The sequence below is a fragment of the Lotus japonicus genome, chromosome 3 (assembly GCF_012489685.1).
Source record: "Lotus japonicus ecotype B-129 chromosome 3, LjGifu_v1.2".
Lineage (NCBI taxonomy): Eukaryota > Viridiplantae > Streptophyta > Magnoliopsida > Fabales > Fabaceae > Lotus > Lotus japonicus.
Genome location: NC_080043.1, coordinates 84,805,195 through 84,828,123, shown reverse-complemented (window position 1 = coordinate 84,828,123; position 22,929 = coordinate 84,805,195). Strand labels below are relative to the sequence as shown.

The window sequence follows — 22,929 nt, the reverse complement described above, 5'->3', positions numbered from 1 at the left end:
ACATTTTAATGTGTGTAACTCTTTCAGGGAACATTTTTTCACCCACAAGACTTAAATTTGAGATTTTACTAAAAGAATTACTCAAACTAATCTCTTGAAATGGAAATATAAAAATGATTGGTGGATCACTCTATGGTGACAAACACTCCAAACACTTATTTTTGTGGCGGTTTCAAACCTCCACAAAACGCGTTTTTTATTTTTTATTTCACATTTTTCACTTTATAGCGGTTAGTGAGTGACAATTAAATGATTATAAGTCCCGGGGATGTAGCATTTAACATTATTTAATTTATATGCACCTTAAATAGTTTTTCTCTATTCACTTTTCTTCCTATGTGACCATTTTTTTTTTATGACATTTGACAAAAATTAATAGTACATGCATGACATGTTAACGTCTTTCGCTTTTCCTATTTTTTTTATTACATATGGTCTAGGTGGAGTTTTTTTGACGTGGTCCATCAATTGTAACACTTTTTTTTTATGGTAATACGTACAATTTTAGTATATACATTGAAGAAATAGTTATAAGGGCTAGCTACCTAGCTTAAGTGATAAGAGATATGAGACATAAGAGTTGACGAGAATGAAAAGTGAAAGGTCCAAGGTTGAAACCATGAGTAAAAACTAATTAATTAACATTTACCTATAAAAAAAATGCAAACGGTTATATTTTAGGCTTTTGTTAATCTGAAGTTGTTTAAAAAAAATCTTTTTTTTTGAAAATTGTTTTAAAAAAAATTAATCTGAAGTAGTTGTTTGGTGAAAATTTTCACCAAAAACACCAGAAAAAATTCTGAAGTAGTTGTTGTGATCGAAGTTAGATTGTTTTTGTCTAGTTTGACTTCACATGGGCCAACGATTGTTTCTACTCGGAGTGAATTTTCATTGGGCTTATTGAATTGCCTCCAGAATATGTCCTGAGTTTGTTGACTTGTTCCATGTATTGAGTCCTATGGCTTCCAGAATTTATTTATGGGAATTAATGAAATAGGGATGTTTGACAAAAAAAAACAGTGATATAGGTCTACTTCTCTTTTCTGTTGAAAAAAATTAAAAAACTCGTTTATCCTTATTTTCAAAATTTTCTTTAAAAAAAAAATTCTTATTTACAGATTTGAAAACTAAAATCTCAAAACAACATAGAAATATTTTCTATTTTTAGTTTTCAAATTAAAGTTTTCTTAACATTGCAAAATACCTCTGGCTGGTGTTTTGGACGGACTGGGTGGTTGCTGGCGTTGCTATTTTTTTATCTCGTTTGAAGAGGGTTGTAAATCCATGTCATTTTCTCATTAATCAATATATATTTTGCTTTTGAAAAAAAATTACAAAACACCTTTTGATAAAAAAAACTTTTGAACTACAAATTTAAATTTTATTTTTAAGACAGTGTTTGACCCGACTTTTTTTTATCTTAAAAGTTACTTTTAAATAAAAGTAAAAAAATATAATAGCTCTTAGAAAAAGTAAAAGTTGTTTGTCATTTTTTTATAACTTAAAAGCTATTTGTTGGTTAGTAAATCCACAACACTAGGTGGTTGAAGCGACATGATGGTAGAGAGCCAGGTAGCACTAGTGTTGGAGATCGGTATTACCTATTGACAGTGATCGCGGTGGTAGTGGTTGTTACCGGTGGGGTGGTGGCAGTGGTGGTGATGGTGCAGGTGGTGAATGAAGTGTTGACGGCAATGATAGTGGTGGTGGTGGTGGTCTTGGTGGTAACAACGATGGTGACGGTGAATAGTTGTCTTCTAGAATCATGCACCACAATCAGATATTGAAATACTTTCTTACTTGGAAAAAAAAAAGAAGCATAATGAGTGAAAATGAAGTGAAAAAGAAAAAAAAAAATTCAACTGAATATCAAAACTCTTAAAATATACATTTTACCTCATCTTTAAAATATGAGAGATTCCACTAATTGTTTCTCAGGTAGGGACACTTTGTCTTACTCCACCTCAATAACTCCTAGGAGTCTAAATTGTAAGATATTCAATGGAATTCAAGTAGAGATGACAGGAAAACCCAAACCTGCGGGCCCAATCCGAACACGACCCGAAATTTCGGGCGAACCCCGATATTTTTGGGTTTGAGTTTGGGTTTGGGTTTCACCCAAATTTTAAAACATGTTTGGGTTTAGGTGTGAAATTGATTAAACTCGCACCCAAACCGAAACTCAAACCCGAAACCTTATGCATGTAATTACCAGCCCTTACATATATTATTAAAGTTACTAAGTAGAGTTTTCTTTAAAGTTACTAAGTAGGTTTATGTTCATGAACTATATTTTTTCCTTTGTATCGGAATGATTATGAGGTTTAATCAGCTTATGTTCAATTTGTTCTCTTATGCACATGTTGCTTTCGGATCGATATTTTTGGTTTTTGCCGGTTCGGTGCTCACATTAGGTTTTGAGTTTGAGTTCGGGTAACCCAAAACCTAGGGTTTGAGTTTCGGTTTAACTTTTGCACCCATATAAAATTTGAGTTTGGGTGTTAAGTTTGGATTTGGGTGTGGAAATGGCCAAACCCGCACCCACGGGCCATTACCAACCCTAAATTCAAGACACTGAAATGCAATTAGAACCGATTAAGAAAGTTCTTATTGGAAATACAATTAACATTCAAATTTAACTTATATTAAAATATGAGAGATGGGATCACTATTAAAATAATATTTAAAAAATAGAATTGAAAATTTGAATATGAACTTTTCATTTTCAGCACACCAAAATAATACATGTCACGTATACATGTTCACGCAATCCTAGAGACACATGGCTAGCATATGCTTCCTCAGCTGGCTATAAAATCAGCTACCCACAACACCAAGCCATGCAAGTCACTACCATAGCTCTCTACCAAAAATGGCCACTTGTACCACCGCTTTATTGATCCTCCTCCTCATCCTTGCCACGGCTACCACCACCACCTTCAGCCTCCTAGAAATGGAGGTGCTCCAAATGGCTCAAACCCAGGTTTCACAGGCCAAGAATTGGGTTAATGGGAACAACTCACAATATGGATTGGGAACCCTTTCAGATGAAACAAGGAGTAGTGTTAATATTGTGGGTGGTGTGGCTCTAAGAGATTGTTCCAAGCTCTATGAGGAGAGCGAGTCTCGTCTCTCTCGCATGGTGTCATCTGACAAGAGTAGTTACACCAAAGAAGACGCGCTTACATGGGTAAGTGCTGTGATGACAAACCACAGGACTTGTTTGGATGGACTTCAGGAAAAAGGGCATGTTGAAGCTCATCAGTTATTGAGTAGAAAAAACTTGACCACGTTGCTTGGGCAAGCTCTTATTTTGTATTCTAAGACCAAAGTAAAAGGCAAAGGTAAGTAACTTGTAGTTGTAGTAGATATATAATGTGCATATTTAGATATACCTTGAAATTTTATCAGAATCACGTGATATCAATTATATGATGATGGTTATATGATGATGGACACTCGCAAAAATTAGAAATAGTGCTTCTGTTTTATTGTAATTTCGACTACACTTGATTTTTCAAGGTATATTCAAACATGTATAATGTTGATGTTTTTCTTAATTTGCAATCTTAGCTCTTGCTCCCTGAAACCAATTTGGTTAACTAGTTTGGGAAATTTCATGTGTACATGTGTATGTATCGGTATCTATATCAACTTTGACATTTACTGCTAAACTTCATCTGCATTCTGCAGTGCACTTAATGTTTGCATAAATGAGACCAGGGCACTGGTACCCACGCAGTCCACCATTTTTATTAATAAAGGGGGAATCTAGACATTTCAAGACATGAAACTAATAAGTACAAAGCACATTCGTGTGGGAGAGTTGGGATGATAATGTTGTGGAAATTAAAAATATGTATGGTTGATAATGTGATGGGATAAATAAGAAAATATGAAATTAGAAAGGAAAATATTTTGGAATCCAAGTTTTTTGCTGCAACCAGTAAATTATCTTAAACTCTTTTCATTGATTTGGTCTATAATTATGTAAGGTAATCATGCAAGAAAGTGTAAAGAACTCCTGCATATATAGGTGCAGATTTGAGAATTTTTCTCGTATGAATATAATCATACTCTTCAATGCAAGCTGCAGTGGAACAATAATCCACCACATGCATGTATAATATGTCTCTCTTTGTATATAGAGTCCTTAATTTAGAAGATTGTGTTGTCATTTTTTCCCTTTTGTTAATCACTAAAATGTTGATTTTAAAGTTCATTATTATCTTTATCATTTATTAGGCTAAATAATCACTAATTATTTTTCAATTATAAAAACTTGCAGCAATCAGAAAGGTACATGGAAAAGTTATTCTAATTTTAATAATCCTTTTACTTCAAAATTAAATTCCATGAGGCATGCATAATACACTATAGTGATACATCCATGATCCTGTGCCACGCTAATTAATCAGTTAAATTGTACCCATGTTTCATGGTATTGGACGTGTCATATCTTATTTGTACTCTTGTAGTAGCTATAGCTAGATACTACTAGACAAACTCCACCTATATAAAGGAAAGCATAGCCACGACGACCTCCTTTTTTCTATCGGCAAAAGAATTTAGAAGAATGTCTTTACTACGGAAGTTCAGAATATTGTCCTTTATTGCATGAAACAAACAAAAGAAATAAATAAATCTGACTGGGATGTGCATTATGCTCATTATTGATCTCCCCTTTGTAGATACATGTACGAAAATGTAGACTTTCTATTATTTCAGTTACTAACCATTTGGTTCTTCCCTCAGTAAAAGCAGATTATTTTTTCATCAAAATTGTTTTGATACTTTTTTTATAAATATTTAATAATTAAAAGTTAATTTTATAATACTTTATCAAACTAAACAGGGTGAGAAAGTGGTTAATTACCTTCATCCTCAACACCCTTATTTTGGTTGGAAAATTATTGGTGAAGAAACAACATAGAAATTAGGAGCGACGCCTTTCTAGGCATACATTAGCGTGGTTTTTGACCTTTGCAGACTTTTGCGGCGGTTTGTGTGTAAAAAAATGTCGCTTTTAATTTGTCTGTCTACATAAAAAGAACTCATTTAATTTTGATTTGTGTTACAGGACTGCATCACAAAACAGTATCCGAATCAAATGATGGTCTTGCTTTAGAATCATGGAGTCCAGCTGCCCATAAGGCAGATTTCACGGTGGCACAGGACGGTTCAGGCAGCCACAGAACAATTAGAGAAGCGGTGGATGCATTGGCTGCAATGGGGCACAACCGTGGTGGAAGAAGAGCAGTTATACATGTGAAAGCAGGAGTCTACCATGAGAAGGTGGTGATTGGAAGCAAAATGCACAATGTGATGTTTGTAGGAGATGGAATAGACAGAACTATCATCACTGGAAACAGAAATGTTGTTCAAGGTTCTACCACTATGAACTCTGCCACATTTGGTAAGACCCCAAATACCTTACCAAATAAGTATCATATTCAAAATTGAAAGTACCTCTCTGTTTTTTCCTGTTTTCCTATGTCCTTTTAGTATACAAACGTATAACACATCCTAGAAAAAAAAGATAACTGCTCGATTCAGGACAGATTGATTTTACAGTGTTTTCCTAGTGTGTTCCAATCTGGGTTACTAAAATTGATTTTGCACATAATTGATTCTACTAAAGTTGTGTAAATGTGATTTATGTTAGGATACTTTTATGAATATGTGTTTTTTGTAGGATAACTTATGAAATTCAGTTGTGAAATCTCATGACTATGTTTAACACGGAAACAACTAATTGTTGTGGCAAGTGAATAATGTTCCTTTCACATCTCTCTTTGAGGAGGAGAGATGTAGAATGAGGAGAGAGATAGAAAGAAAAGAAAAAGTAAGAGAAAGAAAATATGAGATGTAATAGATGATAAGAGAAGAAAGATTGAAATAAAAAGATGTGGAAATGAAGTGTTTAAAAAATGAGGTGTGCATATATCATTATTAGTGGCAAGTAGAATTGATTCTTGAACCATGAAATCAATTTTATTGGTAGACTCAATCTTTATTTTACCACTTAAAATTGATTTTTACCTTGTAGAATTGATTCTTAAGCAAACATGCATGAAGAGTTTGGTTCTCCATGGGAGAACCTCATTATAGTAGAGTAAAATAAAATCTTTGAGTGATAATAAAGATGTTTGAAAATCACTTTATATAAATGATTTCACTCCAAAAATCCATTTTCGTATAAGTTAGAGAAAGTAATTTTTGTGTTAAACACTGAGAGTGTATAATTTGATTTCACAACATTACATTAATTTTTTTTTTAATCTAAACATACATGATTTCACTATCGACTTACTTTTATTATAACTAATTTTCTCCGAAATCAATTGTGACAATAGTAATCTAAACAGGCACCAAGCTTAATTATAAAATATAAACTGAGAGAATTTTTCTACACAAGCTGTTCTGTTTTTCCAGAAGGGATAGAAAAATAGTACAAGAAAAAGTAAGACATGATTTCTAAATGTACCAATTGAAAAGTTTGCTAACTTGATTTTGTGTGTGTGTGTGTGTTTGTATGAAACAGATGTATCAGGGGATGGATTTTGGGCAAGAGACATAACGTTTGAGAACACAGCAGGCCCAGAAAAGCACCAAGCAGTTGCACTCAAATCAAGCTCCGACTTCTCAGTTTTCTACAGGTGCAGCTTCAAAGCCTACCAGGACACTCTCTACGTGCACTCCAACCGCCAATTCTACCGCGACTGCCACATATACGGCACCATAGACTTCATCTTTGGGGACGCCGCAGCAGTCCTGCAAAACTGCGACATCTTCGTGAGGAAACCGATGAGTCAGCAATCCAACTTCATCACCGCGCAAGGAAGAGACGATCCTAACAAACCAACTGGGATTTCGATACAGGGTTGCAGGGTCAGGCCCACCTCCGAAGGTGTTTCTTCCAAGACCTTCCTGGGAAGGCCTTGGAAGAAATACTCGAGGACAGTGTTTATGAAGAGTGATTTGGATGGGTTGATTCACCCCAGAGGGTGGGGTGAGTGGAGAGGAAATTTTGCACTCTCTACTCTGTACTATGGAGAGTATATGAACATTGGAAGTGGTGCTTCTACACAGAATAGGGTGAATTGGCCTGGTTTTCATGTGCTGAGGAGTGCTGGTGAGGCAGCACCATTTACTGTGAGTCGGTTTTTGCAAGGGGATCGTTGGATTCCAGCTTCAGGGGTGCCATTCTCGTCTGAAATTTAATAAGTGGGAAGGTATACTTAGTTGGTGTATGTAACTAGATGGTATTGATCCATTAATGTTATGTAAATCAGTGTGCTATCTTGACTGTGTTAGCATGTTAGTTACTACTAATTAGCAGATAGCACTGTATTATTGCTAGCTTGGTGTCATCTGATGCTCCCAAATCCCAATTTCCCACAGCTGTCACCAGGCTCAAGACTAATGTAAGGCTATACAATATTGTTATATGAAATAAAATCTATATTATCATGATAATGGTATAATTAGTGTACTTTTGAAAACAAAATAGAAAGCAAAGGGAGGAGGGTATTCACTGTTGAAATGGGACATTTATTGGTGCCCCTATTTTACTTTAAATATCTGCCTTTAAGAGATTAACTGTTGAGCCTTTCTAGCTAGAGTAAAGAAAAAGTTAAGGGTTAGATATGGACTTGTAACAAGGTGTCATTTATGTTGGCAACTTCAATTGAAAAAAAAAGTTTTGAAAGTGCCATCAACCTAACCTTAACCTTGACAACTTTAAAATTAAAAAAAATAATTAAAATAAAGTGTCAAGCAACTTGAACAATTAAAAAATGAAAGTGCTTCATGGTATGAGACAAAGTTCTTGGATTGGGTGAGATGAAGGGTCAAGAATCCAGGATTTGAACACTAAGGATGATTAATTTACTAACATTATTAACAACTAACATTTATGTATAAAAAAATGAGACGAAGTTCGTTTGTTTAGTTTTATCCTCTTTTTATTGACTATTGAAAGTTCTCCTGGGATGGTAGTCTGGCACGAGATGAAGTTCGTCGAAGTTTATTTGCTTAGTTTTATTCTCTCTGTATTAACTATTAATTATAAATCTTATCTCATTAATAAAGTTAACTTGACAATGATTGGTTGGAGTATCGATTTGTTAAATTCGTGAGTCCAATCTTTCGAGCCATATATCATTGTTCATTAAAAAAAGGTCTCAACAATTTACATGTGGGAAAATTTTGAATTAGGCGGAAGTTGAATAATAGTATTGTTTAAGTTGGTGTCTATTGTTGCGAAGTTTAGATTTCTACCTTCTACCACCTGAGCTGCTTGAGATCTATGATTTTCCCCGAGGGAGCTAGAGGGAGCTCATTGAGCTACTCAATGGATCAATCCACTATGGACGAAGTTTGTATGTCAATGGATCCCTTAATTATTGGGGAACTCTAGGTCTCAAGAGGACTAATGCCCCTTTTAAGAGAGATACTCTAGTCTCCACTTATTTATAAGTTGCACATGTGAAGATGAAGTAGTGTTTTAAAAAACTTAGAGCGACTTGCAAAATTTGTTTTTAACTCAATAAATTAATGGAAACTATATATTAGTAAATGAACTAATAAAAAACACATATCATAATAAGGATCTAAACAGACAAAGTGAAGAATCATTTAGCGGTTTATTTTGGCAGCAGCTTCTAAGTTCAATGTACTTTTTTTTGTTGGAGTGCCCTGTATCTTGGGTGTTTTTTTATTTATTTGAGCGTCTTTCATTTTAGAGGGTTGTTAGACCTAATGAGAATATTTATTATTATTATTATTATTATTATTATTATTATTTTTATTATTATCTATTTATAAATAAAATATTTTACTTGCGAAAAAAATCTAATAATACTGTGAACTAAATTAAATATTGCTCCATATGATTTTTTATATCAATTACTATGTTTTTAAAATGTAATATATTTTATAAATAGGACCGGAGTATATAGTTTAGGCTAAGGTATTCACGACACCAACAAGGTGCTGATTTTTTTATAGGCAAACTAAACCCCTATAAGAATGAGGTTACAACATTAAACCTTAACAATATCAATAGTTAGGAAGGACAATTGCAGTTTACATTGTAGGTGCCCACACCAAATTTACATTATATAACTAATATATATAGTGATGATATTGAAATGTAATTCATTCCTAGACAAAAATAGACATATTATAAAATGTAACATTTAATATTGTTGCTTATAACTAATAAACTTCGTATATGTCCAAGTAAATTTGTAAGACTAAAACGGTCTAGCACATATGGTGTGTATGAAGAATGTTACGTTGGGGAGATAAATTCACCTAATGCGATTTTTGAGTTTTGCGTGATTAGTTTCATAACTGCGGTTGTGAGAATATTTTAGGGAAAAGATGTAAGAGAAAGTTATTTTAATTTATGAATCTAATTTTTCTTTTTATAGTGGACACATCCCAAACGAAAGTTAAAGAACTCAGTAAACACTAATTTTCTTATCTTTGACACATTGATTATAAGTAAATTAAATTAATAAAAGTAAAGATAGTGAAATATGATGGCTAATTGGCTATGCATGTAAAATTTGTGGATTATCAAAACTTACTTCAAATATCAAATAAAGTTAATTAATTTGTTACAATTGTCAATGAGAAAAAACAAATAAATGAAGTAAGAATCACCTAGCTAGATCGGTTGCTTTAATTTGGAAGTCTCTGTTCCAAATGAACTGAACTTTCCTTCCTGTGGATACTAGCTGCAAAAGTTTCGATTATTTATTTCTCCACTTGACTTGTTATTCCAGATTCCAATCAAATCCAAAACTATAAAAACAAAATATTTAGTTACCAGTTTGGTTGTATCGATATATCTATTTATCTTTCTATTTATAACATGTACAGAGCCTACGACCCTTACCAGTTGCCAAATCATCCTTTGCTTCTTTTAGTATTCAATTCCTACACGTTGTATCATGACTAAAGTATACGTGGAGCAGATATTCCATGAACTGAACAGATCAAATTGGTATCATTTCCTTCTGACTGAATGATCATAACAAAAAGAATAAGAGAAGAACAAGACCTATTGTTACGTTACCCGTACGTAATGAATGGAATATATTATGTCATAGATGTTATGAACTTGCACTTCTTTTGAATGAGTATTGATATCGATCTTCAACACATTGAGTTGATTACCAAATTGTAAATAATATTTATTTCGATTTTTTTATGAACTTACTAGTACTTTTACCCGTGCGTTGCACGGGGATATTCATTTTTATTTATAGCGTGAAGCTTTTTAAATTTCTTGTTATTTTTGTTATGTTTATCAAAAGAAATTTTATGAATTAAAAGAAAAAAATAACTTTAGATATAATAAAACATAAATTTGAAAGTTTTTTTTCAAGTAATGTGCATGAAGAAGGACTTGTTGGGACATGTCTACCCACTTAATATCATCTCCGAGCCTTGAGACGAATTGTCTCATAAATGCCGCAAGGGATCTAAATTTTTTTAATCACAGGAATTCGTAAAAAATATGTGTTATTTTTGTTTTGTATATTAAAAGATAATATATGAATTAAAAAAGGATTAAAAAATAAAATTAATTTTAGATATAGAAAAATATAAATATGTAAGTTTTATTTCCCTTTGGAAATGTGCATTTGTTTTGTTTTGTAGAAACACAATTCTTTTTTTATTGTGGTTTTTGTCTTGTATTATCTTTTTGTGTTATCGTTTGTTGTGCTTTGAAAAATTGTCCTTGTTTAATCCAAATGCTGCATTTTTTGTATAACAATTTTTTACATAATAATTTAATATGCAGATTTGAAGTAACATAGAGAATAATGATTGCTCTAATGATTTGCTGAAATAAAAGAAAAAAATGGAAAGTTAATATTTAGTTTTAAGACTTATTTAATAACATTTTAATAACCTTTTATTTTGTTTTTTTATTCATAATATTTAACCACTAAGTATTACACTAACATCAATCGTGTCAGGTAGAAAGAATAGTTACATTTGTTTTCAATTTCAATTAAAATAAAGTTATTTTTCTGTCGTTTAAAAAAAGTTATTTTTCTGATTTGGCAAAAAACAATTGGGATATCGGTGAACAAAACTGACAAAATTGGGGACAAACAATGAAATCTTATGTCTGATCTTGTTCTAAAGCCTACAAAATATTGATTAACCCTAATTAATCTCTGGACATTGCCACTACTTAATTCATGCGCTGGTTAACACATTGACATAATTCTCTCTAATTCCGGCATCACCTACTTCAACATGGCGGTTCCTCTTCTTTAAGCGCGACAAAGGAACCTTGAACTTAAATGGCCAAAGGAATTTGTTTGCCTCCTTAAAATGAGGCCTAACAGTCATGATCTCATGGATACGGTCTCATAATTCCATACTTACCCATGGCCTCCTCAATAACAGAGTTATCAATCAGAGTAGTTCTGCAGGGTTCACCTGGAAAGGAATTCCCATCACTTAAAGTAAATAGTTAAATGGAAAGTATTTCACACATCATAATCCAAAACAGGCAATATCAGTTTATTAAAGATCAAAATAGGCAAAATCCATCTACTCTTCCACAACATCCCTCAGTCGAAACGGGAGTGAAAGCTACAAAATCAAATTAAGAAAAAGTGAGCAGAACACCAATTTTAACAGCCCAAGACTTACATAGAAAGAGAGTAATATAGATTTACACAGAAATGGAAAGATAACATCAAAACATGTTCGTGTTCCCCTTGTGTATGCTTCACAGTATCTCCTTATGGGCTCATTTGGAATCAGTTCCAGTGGAAGATGAAGGCACCAGTCCTAGTAGAAAGAAAACCCCCTTGTGTAAGGTCTTCACTAAGAAATAAAATTTTTATTTGCACCGGTCCTTGTCAAATAACATCAATCTTAAAATATCAGAATAGTGCTGGCTAAAGAACTACAACAGCACTAAGAAAAGCCATGCAATAGACCAATCTCTTTTCAGTTTATGCATTGGGTCATGTCTCTATCATAACTCCAGGCAAGCATGACTTTCTTTGAAGTTGATCTCCAACCACAACATTACAATCAAGAACCGTCTACAAACTACACTCAGAAATTGCTTACTTGTAAAAATGGAAAACTTTTTGATGGTTGGTATTTTAACATGATAACCTCCAATCGTTAAATCTTGACAAATTACAGGATAAGATCATAAGATTTACCACGAGGCTCATGAACTTCTCGCCTTCTTCTTGGCGGATTTCAAAGAAACCCTTCTTAAAATATAAAAAATATTCTCATTGAAAGTGCAAAATGTTGCCTCAAATATTACATTTGATTTCTTAGGTGGATATAAATATTGATTATCAGACAATACATTAACACAGAGCATACCTTTTTAGGATTCACTGTGACTGTGATATCAAGAACTCTATGCTCTAAAGCTTTTTTCACTTCATTCGTACATCATACACATGCAGGTGAGAAGGCACTCCATATTAACACATTAATTCATAACCAATACACTAACACCTCAATTAAAAATACTAAATAGGCAAAGCTAATGCTCACTGGTTACATAACAAATAATGATGACCCTTAAACACACTTAATGCATTATGACCATTCATTTTTGTAACTGTGAAACCTTCATTTTCTAATTAAAAGTGACTCTATTTCTAAAACGTAACTCCCGTTTAAGTGGTTAAATTTAGCAATCAAAATAGAAACTGCAATGGTTAAATATCAATACAATAAAGGTATACTATGAAGTGGTAAGAATTTTTGTTTGGAATCTCATTTCAACATCATTTCCGTTATTGTGTGATTGTGTTTCTAACTCACGTACCTTTTGGAGCCAATCATAGAAATACAGGACTATCCTGAAAAAATAGAACTAACCTTCCAGGACTCTTTCTAATTAAAGGCTAATATATGCAGCAAAATGATGTGAACCATGTTACCTCGTAAGAAATAGGAAAAAAAAACAAACAAACAATAGCAGCAAAGGAGGACTAATGAAATGAGAAGAAAAATATGATATGCTATCTCCCTCTCTCTTTCTCTCTCATTCAGTTTTCAATTCTGTTTTGCTTACTCAGTCATATAACATTCCAAACTCTTTTCCTCAGGGAATGTTATTTTTAACCCTCCACAGATTAACCAAATAATTAATTCATTCATCTCCACTATCTCTAGCTTGGGTATTTTTCCTATTATGTTTTGTAATTTAAAGAAAACAAAGCTTCAAACCCTCCACAGATTAAAGAAAACAAAGCTTCAAACCCCTCTCCCTAATACTCTGCATATCCATAACAAAACAATGATTCCCAAACTTTGATAAAGGAACCAAATTTGATTCAGAACACACAGACATGGACAAACACAAATGTTACCTTTATCATCATACATGTTCCATTGGTATGCTTTTTTCCAATGATTAATCAATATTGTAGCAGATCAATGTTGCACAAAGAGGAGTAGAGAAATCTTATGTTAATTTAAGAGAGAGAAAGGGATAAGGACAAAGCATTGTCAATTTCTGATGGTTCGTGTGAGAGTGGAAAGGAATAAGAGTTGAGTTGAGAGAATCAAAGGGGAATGGGGAAGGTTAACCTGGGCATCTGCGATGATGGTGAGAAAATGTCTCGCCAAGGCTGTGGAAACATAAATGAATGCAGTCAGCCAGTCAATCGGGAGGATGGAGGGCAAGGCTCCACAATTAATTTAAGTGAATATGTATTACCCATTGGTAAAATCAGATCAAATACAATTACAAAAATAGTCAATGGAAGCAAACCTCAATTGCAGTATTTGGAAGAAGCTCAGAACCACTATCACGCACAAATCTATGCCCTCCTATCACAGTTTCTAGTATAATGTTGCCTCAGTTCAGCAACACCTTGACACACTTCCGATCCGCAGTTGTTCCCCTCTTACCCAATCATTTTGTAAGCCTTTGTTTACCTGTCACTGCCATGAGATATGGATTAGTTAGTATAGAAAATGAAGGAAAAAAAGAAACAGATAGAATCAGTTGGAAAATGGAGAAGTTAAATCTATGACACTTAACTCCATAAGCACCTCGAGGTTGAAATGGAAGAGAGATTTCTTCTCTAGCATCATTCTATCAAAGCTTAACAGCAACAAAAGCAAAACCCCCACAGAAGAAGTCATCTGCCCCCTTTTCAGGTTTCCCTCATGAAAGACCCTGTCATCGCATCCTCAAGTCGGCAACACCAAACGCACCTCCATCAGCCAGAACCCATCCACTGTTAAAGGAACAACGGTTGAACTGCAGGGTGGGATTTCAGGCAGCATTGATCTGAGGAGAAAAATAGGCCCATGAGTTTATACAATTTCGATTTCAGGTGAGAAGGTATACCCAATGCATCGCCCTGAAATGAAACGGGAAAAATACATTCTTACCTAAACGGTGCAGGATCATGTGCGGCTCTCACGTGGGCGTAGAGGGGGAGTTGGGTTTGACACCCCACCTATGGGGCTTGGCACCCCACTTTATCAAAATACGGAATTTAAAATTCCGTATTCTCCCTATTGAATACGGAACTTAAAATTCCGTACTGTATTTAAGCATGCGTGTCACATTTTCAACCATTCATTATATACTAAAACAGATACGGAATTTTATTTTCCGTATTGATACGGAACTTTAAATTCCGTATTTAATAAAGTGGGGTGCAAAGCCTAAGGGGTGGGGCACCAAACTCAATTCCCGCGTAGAGGAGGAGGGCGTCGAGGGGCTTCTGGTCGCAGATGAAGCCGATGATGAGGGAACCAACGGCTGTGATTCAATTTGGTGAAAATTATTTGCATTTTTACAAAACTACCCATGCTTAATTTGAGAGTTGTGTACAATTAAATATTGAATAACTAATTTGCCCTCAAGGCTGCACAAACTCTCCCTTTATAGATAGATAGATAGATAGATAGATAGATAGATAGATAGATAGATAGATAGACACTTCTTTTCGTCCCTGTAATTTAAAAGTGTTCCAATTGAATTCCTCTATTCTCAAAATTGAATGTACCAAAAAAAAATCTCAAAAATTATACAACACAATCATGTTTGGACAATATTTGTTCAACTTTAAAAATAAATGGATTTAATTTGAGCAATTGAAATTATAGACACTATAAGAAAAGTGATCAAACCAAAAATCAACGGTACAACTGTTTTAGCGTCGCATTGGTGCAAAAGTTAAAAGGGATGAAGCTGACGTTTAGAGTCAGACAAATAACTGACATTAAGTATTAGAGTCGATTTAGCCGAGTCTAAGCTTACGCAACATCATCAGAGACGTTGACCGACACAAATCCTTACAAATTAGAGTAGGTCATATATGTCAACTCTATTTAACTATTTAGCATGACCAGTGTCGACCCAGCTAGGGGTCGATGCTAACATCAATTGTTAATGCACAAATAATGATGACGTTCATCATTTGATCATGATCACAATTCACGGGTGCATATATAAATTAAAATTGTCGCTCTCGACTAGGGCAAACACTATCCCTAACTGAGAGTTACTATCTTCAAATTAGGGTTAATGTTTAACCTGCTCGAGATCACAAACTTACGACCTTGTAAAACATTAATAAATAATGTAAGACATTACTAAGTTTGCACTATAACAATCACAACCATCGAGTTAACGCTAATGTGTACAATATCAAGCAGGTCATAACATAATGCACTCATCATAATAAAATATCATATCAATATAATAAATGAGTCGTCATGACATCTCAATATCAATCGAATTAATTACCACGAGTTCAAAGTACATCACAAATAATTGTAACCTAAAACTACACAATAGCAAAAGTAATTGCAACATCTTCAAGAGTTGTTTAGTTTCTTGTTTCATTCTTTTCACATTTCTCATGTCAACTCATTTGTGCGGTCATCATACACCATCTATTGATTCTACTATAATTGGAATCTAGATTTATCAACCAACTAGCTAACAATGATTCTACTAGGGTTTAGAAGCTGGGACTACACTCCTCACTAGATTAAAGTAAGTGATTCTAAGATAAGCGATTAGACTCAGAGGTTGTTTCATTTCATCAAATCAAATAAGTGATATAGAGAGCCCAATAGGACCAACAAAGCCCTACAAAAGGTTAATGAAAACTTGGCTAAATGGGTTTGGAGATCAAAGATTGAGCAGGAATGATGGAGAATTCTAAGCTAAACAGGCTTGGAGATTAAAAGTTGAGCAAGTGGAAGCTTTACGCATAGCACAATAGGAACAATTGACGATGAAATGACAATGGGGTGTCACGGATCGAAGTAGCTATAGGGTGGGGACTCACGTCAAAGCAGTAGTTAGGCAGAGACTCATGATGGAATAATAGTGGTGTCGCGATGCGACAATGAAATTGAGTGGCTGAGAGAAGGGGTGGCCGAGGGAATATAAAGTGTACTAATTGCCCCTACTAAATTTTTATATTTTAACATTACATGTTGATATATATTTGAATGTATATATTGCTCCCACAACTTAAATTTCTGGATCCATAACTGGTTGGGCATCACAGGAGGTAAGAGGCTGCCGAAAGAGACAGGCCCAGTGGGTTGACTTGCAAAATTGAAAGGGCCTAGTCCAAATTCAAATCCACATCTTCCTTCATAAACAAAAAAAATTCATCTATATATCATTTCTTTTGACTCTTCCTCAGCTTGTTCTGTTCGACTCTTCCGACTTCCATTAACGTGTCTGCAAATCGCAAACCCTAGTCCTCTGGTGCTTGTAATCAATGGCTGGTGAATCCGATGTTTCCGTAAGCACCCTTTCTTGCACCAACTGTGCCAAACCTGCAAATCTTCAGTACGTAACCCTCTCTCTCTCTCTCTGTTGTGTGTTCTTTAGCTGCTCTGACAAGTCACACTGTGATTCTTTTTCTGTTTTTGAATTTGATTTTGGATTGTAAGATTGTATTTCTGCATTTGAAATGGTTTGGTTTCTCATAAAGACTTGGTCCTTGCTGTGATTGAATGGTTTTTTATTGGTTTGAGCAAAAACGCTTCTGCTGCTGGTTGCAGCTAGCTTGCAATTTTTTGTTTATTTTGATGGCCTTGTAATTGGGTGTATTATGGATTGGGATCATAATGCTGTATGGACCATGCAAGGGCAATTCTTTATGCATGTTTAATTTTGACCCATTTTTGTTTTCTTTTTCCCCCTCAGGTGCCCAAAATGCTTGGAATTGAAGCTTCCCCGTGAAGGTTCTGCCTTCTGGTATGTGATTTTTTTCTTACTTTGTGCGTTATTTGTCCGTGTTTTTAGTGTAATTGAATCTTGGGGGACAATTCTAAAATGAAGTAACTACTAAGACCTAGTGTATTAACTGCAACATAATGCGTAAGTTGGTTGTACTACATAGTAATCCTGTTCTAGTCGTTGTAAGTGAAAGAAGTAAGTTCTTGTTGACATATTTTAATATTTATAAGTGATTGATTTAGTTATTAGGGACTGGAAATTTGGTTAAAGGAATGACATTGTTGCTCCGAATGGCACCATTAGAAGGTGACGTTGACCTTGGTTGCTAAGGAGAGAACAGTGGAACTAGATAATTAGTGTTCCAACTTACAACAGCTGAATCATGCAAACTCACTTCTCACTGTTTTTGTAACCCTTGAATTGGAGCCAATTTTGATATCTCTTGACAGCTCTCAGGAATGTTTCAAGTCTTCATGGAGCTCCCACAAAGCAGTGCATCTGAAGCCAAAGCAATCCTCACTTGGCACACAGAATTCAGATTCACTTGGTGAAGGTTGGTTATATTGCATAAAGAGAGGGCAGGGTCGGACTCCAAAACTTCCTTACTTTGATTGGACTGGGTAAGTATCTAGGTCTTTGAGCCGCTTCATAATATAGAAGACATCTTACTATGCTTTTAATTGATAACAGAAGATTATGTTGGTTATTAGTAATGATATGTTTTTGTTTTTGAATTTCAGAGTCTTCCCCCCGTTTTTTCCTTCTTTTCATTGATGTTTTTCTAGTCTGGCATCTGACGTTTGTAGCATTAAATTTGCAGCATTCTTTCCCAGTTATTGCTTATTACTCTTATTTTTTGAAACCAAAGTCTCATTTCTGCTCTTGCTAGGATGCTGCGGCCATATCCCATATCTAGCAAACGGATTGTCCCAGCTGATATTGATAAACCTGATTGGGCTGATGATGTGAGTTATATGAGTTCTGCCTATTTAGATGCCTTTTATTTTATATGATTTATCTCATTTTACTTGAATACGTTTGGAAGCTGTCTTCTGATACCTTAACTGTGGTTCTTTGGTTTCTAAATTGTTTTTACCTCTTTTGTTTTCAACTTAAGGGAATTCCGAAAGTTGAGCCCAATAGTGATCTGCAGCATTTTGTTGAGGTAATTAATTTAAAAATGCATTAGTAGACAATGGATGTGAGATCAAGTTGCATATTGTCTGATTCTACTTTCCAACCTATTATTTTGCAGATCAAATCTCCAGATTTAATTGAGAGAATGAGAGAAACTTGTCGGGTGAGTTCCTAGCCTTTTTATCTTTTAGTTTCTCATGTAGCAGGTTTGAACTCTCTGCTATCTTGATTCTCATTCAACGCAATACTGATTTGTATCCTTATTTTCATGGTGCTCAGCTTGCTGCTTACTTTGAGAGTCGATTTCTGTTACTTGCCAACTGTATATCTACTACTATGTTGATTAATGATCACATTGAATTAATACTTTGATATATCTAATAAGCTGGAGGGGGGAAGAAAAGAAAGTAAATATCTTGAATTATTACAAAAAATTCTGAAAGAAAAAAAATTGTCTTTTTCCTTTTTAGGACAGTTACTTGATATGACTATATTGTCTAACGTGGATAAACTTTTGACAGAACGTCTTTAAAGATCACAGTTGTTTATTTTTTGCAATGTATGTTGGTACTTTAGACTCATTTCATAAATTGATTGATAGATTGGAAGGGAGGTGTTGGATGCAGCTGCTCGGATTATTCAGCCTGGTGTGACTACTGATGAAATTGACAGAGTTGTTCATGAGGCAACTATTGCTGCAGGTACTAATTATAATGAGTTTCATTTTTAAAACAGTCTTTTCAGCTTTTTACCTGCTTTATTTATTGAATGTTATTAAGCTTATCGTATTACCTTTAGAAAATATCAGCATTACTGTAGCTGGTGAGTGTGTATCTTCTGTTGTTATAATATAATTATTTATAATGGAGACATAACATACCATTTGTTTGAGTGTTGATTCCGATCTAAAACTGTAAGAGTTGTATTAAATGGTGGTGCTCTGTATGAAAAATAAGTTTTTTTGGGGATAGAAAAGTAAATTCATTAGATATTAGATAGTACATAGGTAAAGTACATCCAGGTTGGAGAGAAGATATTGTCCAAAACAGGGGAGAAAACTAAAAAAGATTCCAAAAGATATAGCAAGGCTGCCCAATATCTCTGCATATAAGAATGAAAATTCTCTTAAGAAGCAGAGAACGTAGGAGATGGCATCCTTACCCCATATTATTCTGTTCAGCATACAGTTCCTTGCCTTTCTTGATTCATTGCATTTTGGTAATTATAATTAGTCATTGATATTTGAAGTTTTTTTTACCTTTGTAGGAGGATACCCATCGCCTCTCAATTACCATTTCTTCCCAAAATCTTGCTGCACGTAGGTACTTTCCTTCTGTGCATATTCTATTTTTTCTGGTCTGTCTGTAATTGTTACAAATGAAGTTGCTCTTTCTAACAGGTCAGTTAATGAAATAATCTGCCATGGAATTCCTGATGCAAGGTACAATGCTCTTTTCTTATTTATTCATGCTATGGTTTTTCTTTGTTGCCAGTATTTAATTTTAAGTTTAGATCCTGAGTTCTGACTATAATTAGTGGAAAATAGCTTTCCCAATTAATCCTTCTTATCAATACTTTATACTTGATTAGGTGAAGTGCCACTTAGGCATGATAAAATAAATATTTGTATCAACTTGTGAAATTCTCAATAATTTAGTCATTCCACAGGAAGCTTGAGGATGGTGACATTGTAAATGTTGATGTCACTGTGTATTATAAAGGTGTTCATGGTGAGTTGATTAACATATATGTGTTACACCATTTTACTTGAAGTTCATAACATTTGGACACTTGGTTAATTATGTATAAGTTGTTATACAGGTGATCTAAATGAAACATACTTTGTGGGAAATGTTGATGAAGAGTCTCGCCAGCTGGTCAAGTGCACATATGAGTGCCTGGAGAAGGCAATATCCATTGGTATATCTCCTTTGAGTTTCAACTAGTCTCTCTTTTCTTTAAGTTTCAAATGTAATTGAATCTTTAAAAAACATTATTGCAGGCTTGGTCTTCTATTTTTCTTTTGTTTGAAGCATGTATCTTAAAACTGTGGTCAATGCATAAATCTAACTGCAAATTTGGTCTTAAAATATGAGTTGAGTATCTTTTGGTCCCTAAAAAGATGACTATTTCTGCAATTTTGAATTTGATTCATTTTTAATCCATCAAAAGATATAAGAATCATGTGCATTTAGTCCTTGGTGAGGGATTGGAAAAACTACATTTGGTTAATCTAGGGACTAAAAATAAAATAAAATTTAAATAAGGATTAAAACAACATGAATGTTATATTTTTAGTGAAAAATATAATCTAATTACTTTGGGTCCTAAACCCTAAATCATAAGATAAAAGAATCTTTTAACTATTGAAGAAATTAAAGACAGAAAGACATGTTGATACCTGGTATTGATAGAATTATACCAGCTACTTAATATGATGTAAATATAAATTATAAGCATCAATTGATGATTGATGATAACCTTACATATATGTATTTGGTGTATGTTGTGATTATTGTGTACAAATACTTAAATATAATTAAAATGTACATAATATTAAAAGAATTTGAAGTACTTGTTCCTGATTCTTCCCTTTTTTCCTAATTCAGTCAAACCTGGGGTGCGATTCCGTGAAATTGGTGAAGTTATTAATCGCCATGCTTCGATGTCAGGCTTCTCAGTGGTAACATATTACTTTTTTGTAACTTATCTATTTTATGGTCTCTGTTCACACTGTTGGATTGTTCTCACTTGTTCCTTACTCATATTTTCCCTTGCCCCCGTAGGTAAAATCGTACTGTGGTCATGGAATTGGAGAGCTTTTCCATTGTGCTCCAAATATTCCTCATTATGCAAGTATCCTTTCATTGGTTTCAAAATGCATTCAGCACAGTATTTCTGTGTACTTTTCTTTAAGAGTTTTATTTGTATATGCAAATAGTGTAAATGACTTTTACATTGTCAACCAATCACATTTCAAAGATGTGGGGGAGATAGTTTTTTTTTTACTTTATATTTTTTTTTATAAATTCAGATGTTGGTGTGGCAAACTTCTCGAACATGATTGGTTGTCAGTGTACGAATTCTTTACACTGTCAATACATATGCATTAAAATCTTTCTTTATCATAAAAGGGACCGGTTTGTGGACATATAATGACTGTTACAATTTAGAAATATTTTTAACGATGTCTGCTATTCACTCTCCTTTTGGCAATACTATTATTCATGCTGTTATTTGCTAGCGACAGGCAGCTTCTCGTTCTTATGCCATTTTTTCATAAATTGTTAGTTAAATTTTGTCTGTCCAATCCAATATTTGAAAGTTTTGCGCCCAAGATCAAACCTACCTCTTCACAAAACCTTTTCAGTATGCACTTCTCTAGCTTGTACTTCCACCCCTTATTGATGTTAAAAATGAACCATGATTACAAGAAAGAAAACGCATGCGATACACCTTAACAAATGGCAGGAAATAAAGCAGTTGGTGTGATGAAGGCTGGACAGATCTTTACAATTGAACCAATGATCAATGCAGGTATATTGAAAATTCGTTTAACTGGATAACTTACATGGATACATGTCTCAGCTATTATATCACCTCAATTTTATTTAATAGGTGTCTGGCGTGATCGAATGTGGCCTGATGGATGGACTGCTGTCACAGCAGATGGTAAACGAAGTGCTCAATTTGAACACACTCTTTTGGTAAGTAAATTTCTGTTTTGTGTTGGGTTCTATATACACATGAAATGATGAAAGTCACCGAAGTCTTATTTGAAAAAATTATCATAATAATTTCTAATATTGGATGAAATATTCAAGAAATAGATGTTAACTTTTATCTTCTCACCTATGATTTGATGATACATTTTTTATTTTCGTACAATGTGTCCTTAACAAAGTCTTTGCAAACCGTTTTGTTATGATACTGGAGACAACACATTGTCTTAGTAGTTAGTACATGGTGCCTTTTTATCGGTACAAGTACAATGGTGAAGCTTCAACCTATGTAAAATTTTATTTGAAGCAGTGGCCACTTGTCTAAAACTTGATTTGATTTTGTCAGTGAATTTGTAATTTTGATTATACTTATAGATGATACTACCTAATTAATAAATTCTCCCTTTTAATTATTAGGTGACAGAGACTGGTGTTGAGGTTTTAACAGGACGGTTGCAGACATCACCCAAAGTTTTTCCTTGGCTAAAGTCATAATTGGGTGAATCTGGCATTTTCTAAATAGTATACAATTTGATAGGCAACCACATTTAATGGTTTCTACTCCATCTGCTTGCCTCTCTTTTTGAGTATCATGTTTGTAACTCAACATAGTTAAGGAGAAAAGTAAAGGTTAAGATATATTGTCTGTATCAGTGAAAGATAATTTGATTTAATAACTTGTCACTTTTTTGCTTGTTTGTGAGGCAATATTTGAGCCTAAGTTTTGAACAGCAGGACTTAATGACGATATTTCTTGGTTTTATATCCCGTTATTTTAATTTTTGTTAAAATTTAATTAGTACACAATAACCGTGTGAATAGTTC

At 33.9% G+C, this 22,929-nt stretch overlaps 2 protein-coding genes and 1 long non-coding RNA gene across 3 annotated transcripts; 2 read left to right on the top strand and 1 right to left on the bottom strand.

Moving 5' to 3' along the window:
• Positions 1-2,872: 2,872 nt before the first annotated feature.
• On the top strand, positions 2,873-7,479 carry LOC130744889 (probable pectinesterase/pectinesterase inhibitor 36). Its single transcript, XM_057597051.1, has 3 exons — positions 2,873-3,344; positions 5,081-5,416; positions 6,545-7,479. The coding sequence occupies exons 1-3, from the start codon at positions 2,873-2,875 to the stop codon at positions 7,222-7,224; spliced, it is 1,488 nt and encodes a 495-aa protein (XP_057453034.1). The 3' UTR covers positions 7,225-7,479.
• Positions 7,480-11,618: 4,139 nt separating this feature from the next.
• Positions 11,619-14,409, bottom strand: LOC130746706 (uncharacterized). The gene is made up of 3 exons (XR_009022183.1): positions 14,066-14,409; positions 13,793-13,965; positions 11,619-13,649 (listed from the first exon to the last, which is right to left on the bottom strand). It is a non-coding gene; the product is annotated as an uncharacterized LOC130746706 (long non-coding RNA).
• Positions 14,410-16,686: 2,277 nt separating this feature from the next.
• Positions 16,687-22,867, top strand: LOC130746704 (methionine aminopeptidase 1A). Its single transcript, XM_057599408.1, has 16 exons — positions 16,687-16,852; positions 17,213-17,263; positions 17,695-17,865; positions 18,135-18,210; positions 18,363-18,410; positions 18,501-18,545; positions 18,984-19,083; positions 19,649-19,700; positions 19,782-19,823; positions 20,051-20,112; positions 20,204-20,302; positions 20,992-21,065; positions 21,169-21,238; positions 21,854-21,919; positions 22,001-22,089; positions 22,522-22,867. The coding sequence occupies exons 1-16, from the start codon at positions 16,782-16,784 to the stop codon at positions 22,597-22,599; spliced, it is 1,194 nt and encodes a 397-aa protein (XP_057455391.1). The 5' UTR covers positions 16,687-16,781; the 3' UTR covers positions 22,600-22,867.
• Positions 22,868-22,929: the final 62 nt, after the last annotated feature.